General features: G+C 36.6%; 2 protein-coding genes across 2 annotated transcripts; both read left to right on the forward strand.

Annotated features, from left to right (window-relative positions):
- Nucleotides 1-626: 626 nt before the first annotated feature.
- LOC136851112 (zinc finger MYM-type protein 1-like) lies at nt 627-1,397 on the forward strand. The gene has a single exon (XM_067125083.1). It carries the CDS (start codon nt 627-629, stop codon nt 1,395-1,397), a length of 771 nt encoding a protein of 256 aa, XP_066981184.1.
- A 35-nt stretch (nt 1,398-1,432) lies between these two features.
- LOC136851113 (zinc finger protein 862-like) lies at nt 1,433-2,694 on the forward strand. The gene is made up of 2 exons (XM_067125084.1): nt 1,433-1,945; nt 2,146-2,694. Exons 1-2 carry the CDS (start codon nt 1,433-1,435, stop codon nt 2,692-2,694), a joined length of 1,062 nt encoding a protein of 353 aa, XP_066981185.1.
- The last annotated feature ends 1,186 nt before the right edge of the window (nt 2,695-3,880 follow it).

A 3,880-nucleotide genomic window follows, 5' to 3' on the forward strand; every position in this document is an offset into this window, starting at 1 on the left:
GTTGCATTCATGCAACTTGCTAGTCCATAGTTTACTTTTGATATATCATTGTAAATAATGACAACCACAATATGAAGATGTGTTTAATTGTATACCATATACAGCTTTAGTAAGTTCAGGGTTTTCATTCTGCGTATTACGAAGTCAGTTTTCAACCTATATTGTCCTAGAAGGCGATTGCATATTTCCCATGATATATATATATATATATATATATATATATATATATATATATATATATATATATATATATATATATATATATATATAATGCAATGTCCTTAATGTTTCACAATTACAGAGCCAATTTAATAGTTGTTTAGTGAAGTTTCCTGTATAAATTTTGTTTTGTTTAGTAACCTGAAATTTTTGGTCTCTGCTTGCAGGCTACTGATGTTGGGTGGTAACGGTAGTGGTTTTCCAGCTTCTACTTTATTAGTATGATAGTATATGTTAGAATATAAGAACATAGCCTAGAAAATCAATATGCAGAAACAGAGTGGCATAAAAACTTTCTTCTCTAAACGGGCACCAGCAGAATCCGATTTATGTGATAGTCCTTCTAAGCGTCATGACTTGAATAAGGGTGGGGAGATTGAAAATGAAAATATATTTTGGAGGATGACATGCCTACTTCCGATAGTGAAGATGAAGATCTAACAGAACATGTGAGTAATTACACCAAACCTGCAGGTACGACTGAGAAAATTACAGCCCATCGTGAAAAACTTACAATAAGACCACCAGGACCAACAGATATCAGTCAAGGTAAAACCGAAAAACCCGTGCAACCAACTCTGGCAAGTTTTCCAACTCATCAAATTGGCAACAGACTAAGATCATTTAAGGCATCTTGGTATACAAGTCATTCCTGGCTGGAATACTCCGTAATGACAGATGCTGCTTATTGTTTTTGCTGTAGGAACTTTCCACAGCCAAATAAAGCCTCTGAAACAGCCTTTGTGTCTACTGGGTACAGACAGTGGAAGAAAGCAACAGAAAAAGATGCTGGCTTCTCACAACATGAGAAAAGTGATTTTCATAGGTACTCCATGTGTACTTGGAAAGATTTTGAAGAACACATAGCCAGAGGAAACACTATAGCTAAGTCCTTAACATCTGCCCATGATAAAACTGTAGCAGAAAATAGGCATTATATCAAGGAGGTGGCCAAAGTTTTATGCCTAACAGCTCGTCAAAAAATTGCACAAAGGGGCCTTCATGAAGGTCCTGACAGTATGAATAAGGGCAATTTTCTTGAAATAATGGAACTCATCACTGAAAAAGATCCCATTATCAAAGCCTGTCTGTCTTCCAAGAATGCCAAATACACCAGTCCTATCATTCAGAATGAAATTATTGGAATCACATGGCCGAAACCGTCCTTGATGAGATAACAGATGAGCTTTATCAATCTACTTGGTTTTCTATAATGGTTGATGAGTCAAAGGACATTAGTGGAAGAGAACAGCTATCTGCTGTTGTTAGGTATTTGTTTGATCATACCCTACATGAGGAGTTTTTGAGGTTCGTAAGACTGCATGAACTAAATGCAGAGTATCTTAAAAACAGCATATGTGAAATGTTACTGACATGCAATATTGATGCAAAGAATTGCGTTGGTCAAACATATGATGGAGCCTCAGTAATGAGTGGGACAAATTCTGGTGTACAAAGACTTTTCCGAGAAGAGGTTGCACCAGAGGCAACTAATATTCATTGTTATAATCACCGCCTAAACTTGATGATTGTGGATGTTGTTAAGTCTGTCAAGATTGCAGACCAGTTCTTTGGATTGTTCGAATCCATATATGTGTTTATGTCATCAGCTGTGCTGCACGAGTTGTTCCTGCAAAAACAAAACAAGCTATATCCGGACAATCAACCCCAAAAGCTTAAAAAATTGAGTGACACAAGATGGGCATGTCAGTATGCAGCCTGCAAAGTAATGTTGCTGAAACTATCAGCTATTTTCCAAACTAGAGGAAGTAGCCAGTGAGCACACTGGCAAGCGTGCTACTGATGCAGCTGGACTCTTGAATGCAGTTAATTTCTCATTCATCATAAGCCTTGTTGTGTTTGAAAATCTGCTGCACAGAACCAAACTGCTGTCAGGTATGTTGCAATCACCTACATTTGATCTAGCCGCTGCTGCTGACATGGTTGAGACTACATGATGAGCTGGAGGAAGAGGGAGAGGGTTCAAATTGGGATATTCTTTGGTCTAAAGCAAAAGACGTGGCAAAGGAACTAGACATCCCAGTCAGATTTGCTCATAAATCAGGAAGAAAAAGACAGCAATCTTCCATGCTTGATGGCTTTGCAACAAGTACTACCCTTGGCCAGGAAGAAACACCTGACTCAAAACATGACTTTTGTGTAAATCTGTTCTACCCAGTGCTTGACTGCTTTCTAGCAGAACTTGACTCTAGATTCAGTGAAGATAACAAACAATTACTGAAGTCTATTTCAGCACTGGATCCAAGAAACTCCAAATTTTTTAATGCAGAGATCATTGAACCAATGGCAGTCCAGTATGGCGTTGAACTGTGTGATTTAGCTGTAGAAGTACGCCAACCCAAAAGGCTCATTCAGGCAAAGAATCAGAGGGAGTCAAGATCACCACTCTCGTACAACTGTCTTCATTCATGTCACCTTACAAAGATGCCTTTCCTGACTTGTGTAAACTTCTGACAATAGCCATAGTTCTTCCTCCCACATCAGCTGCATGTGAACGAAGTTTTTCATCTGTGAGGCAAATAAAAAATTATCTGCGCAGCACCATGGATGATTTACGATTGTCCTCACTTGCTGTCCTTGGAATCCACGTGTCAAGAGCCAAATCTATCGATATGGACAAAATTGTATCAAAATTTGCCAAGCGACATGATAATAGAAAGATACTTCTTTTCTGAAAAGATATTTAATAATGTATATGTTTACACTTAAAGCTATATCATTATATATTGATCCATTTACATGCCATGGGCATATTTTTATTTGAAATACGGAAAAATACTTTTAGTTTAATTACAGTTTTGCTATATTCTTAATGACTTTATTTTGGTCCCTGTTACCTGTACAGTTTGTAATCGTATATAGATGAGAAGTGATTTGTTTATTTTATTATTATTATTTTTTTTAAATACAATTGACATATGTGCTGCTGATGATGTTATTTACTTGAGAAATTATTTTAAATATTTCAAGTTTATTTAGTTTTGCTATATCCTTAATAACATTAGTTTGATTCTTGTTACCTTTACAACAAGCATATATATATATATATATATATATATATATATATATATATATATATATATATATATATATATATATATATATATATATATATATATATATATATAGTTTTGAACAAAGTTGTGAGGAAAATTTATTTTATATTTGCATATAGTAAGAGTTGAGAATTAACTGAACTCCATAATTTCGAATGCATGTTTACTCGTTACTAATGTTATTATTTTGCTTTATTTACATGGATATATACACTTGAGAATAGTATCTTTTACTAATTATATAATTTTTATATAAGTTTTATGCCATTTTCTTTGGCCCCGCCATAAAATAGCTTGGCCCCACGTGGGCCCCCCCACTGATGGAAGGCTAGCTACGCCACTGTGTCAGTGTCTAAGGCGGTCCTGCCCGACAAAACAGAGACCATCACTCCTTGGGTATGGCCACCTTACAGGCCTCCTCATGAGCAAACTTGCTCCCAACAGCAGCTTTAAAGGCGTCCTGGCAGAAGAGCCCAAGTCACGATTCAACTCCTGTTGATGGCGGAGAACAGCGACGCCATCAACACCCTGGGAAAATCCTTCTCACCACGGTAACAACAGGTAAGACGTCGCAAGTGACCGAA

The sequence above is a fragment of the Macrobrachium rosenbergii genome, chromosome 23 (assembly GCF_040412425.1).
Source record: "Macrobrachium rosenbergii isolate ZJJX-2024 chromosome 23, ASM4041242v1, whole genome shotgun sequence".
NCBI lineage: Eukaryota > Metazoa > Arthropoda > Malacostraca > Decapoda > Palaemonidae > Macrobrachium > Macrobrachium rosenbergii.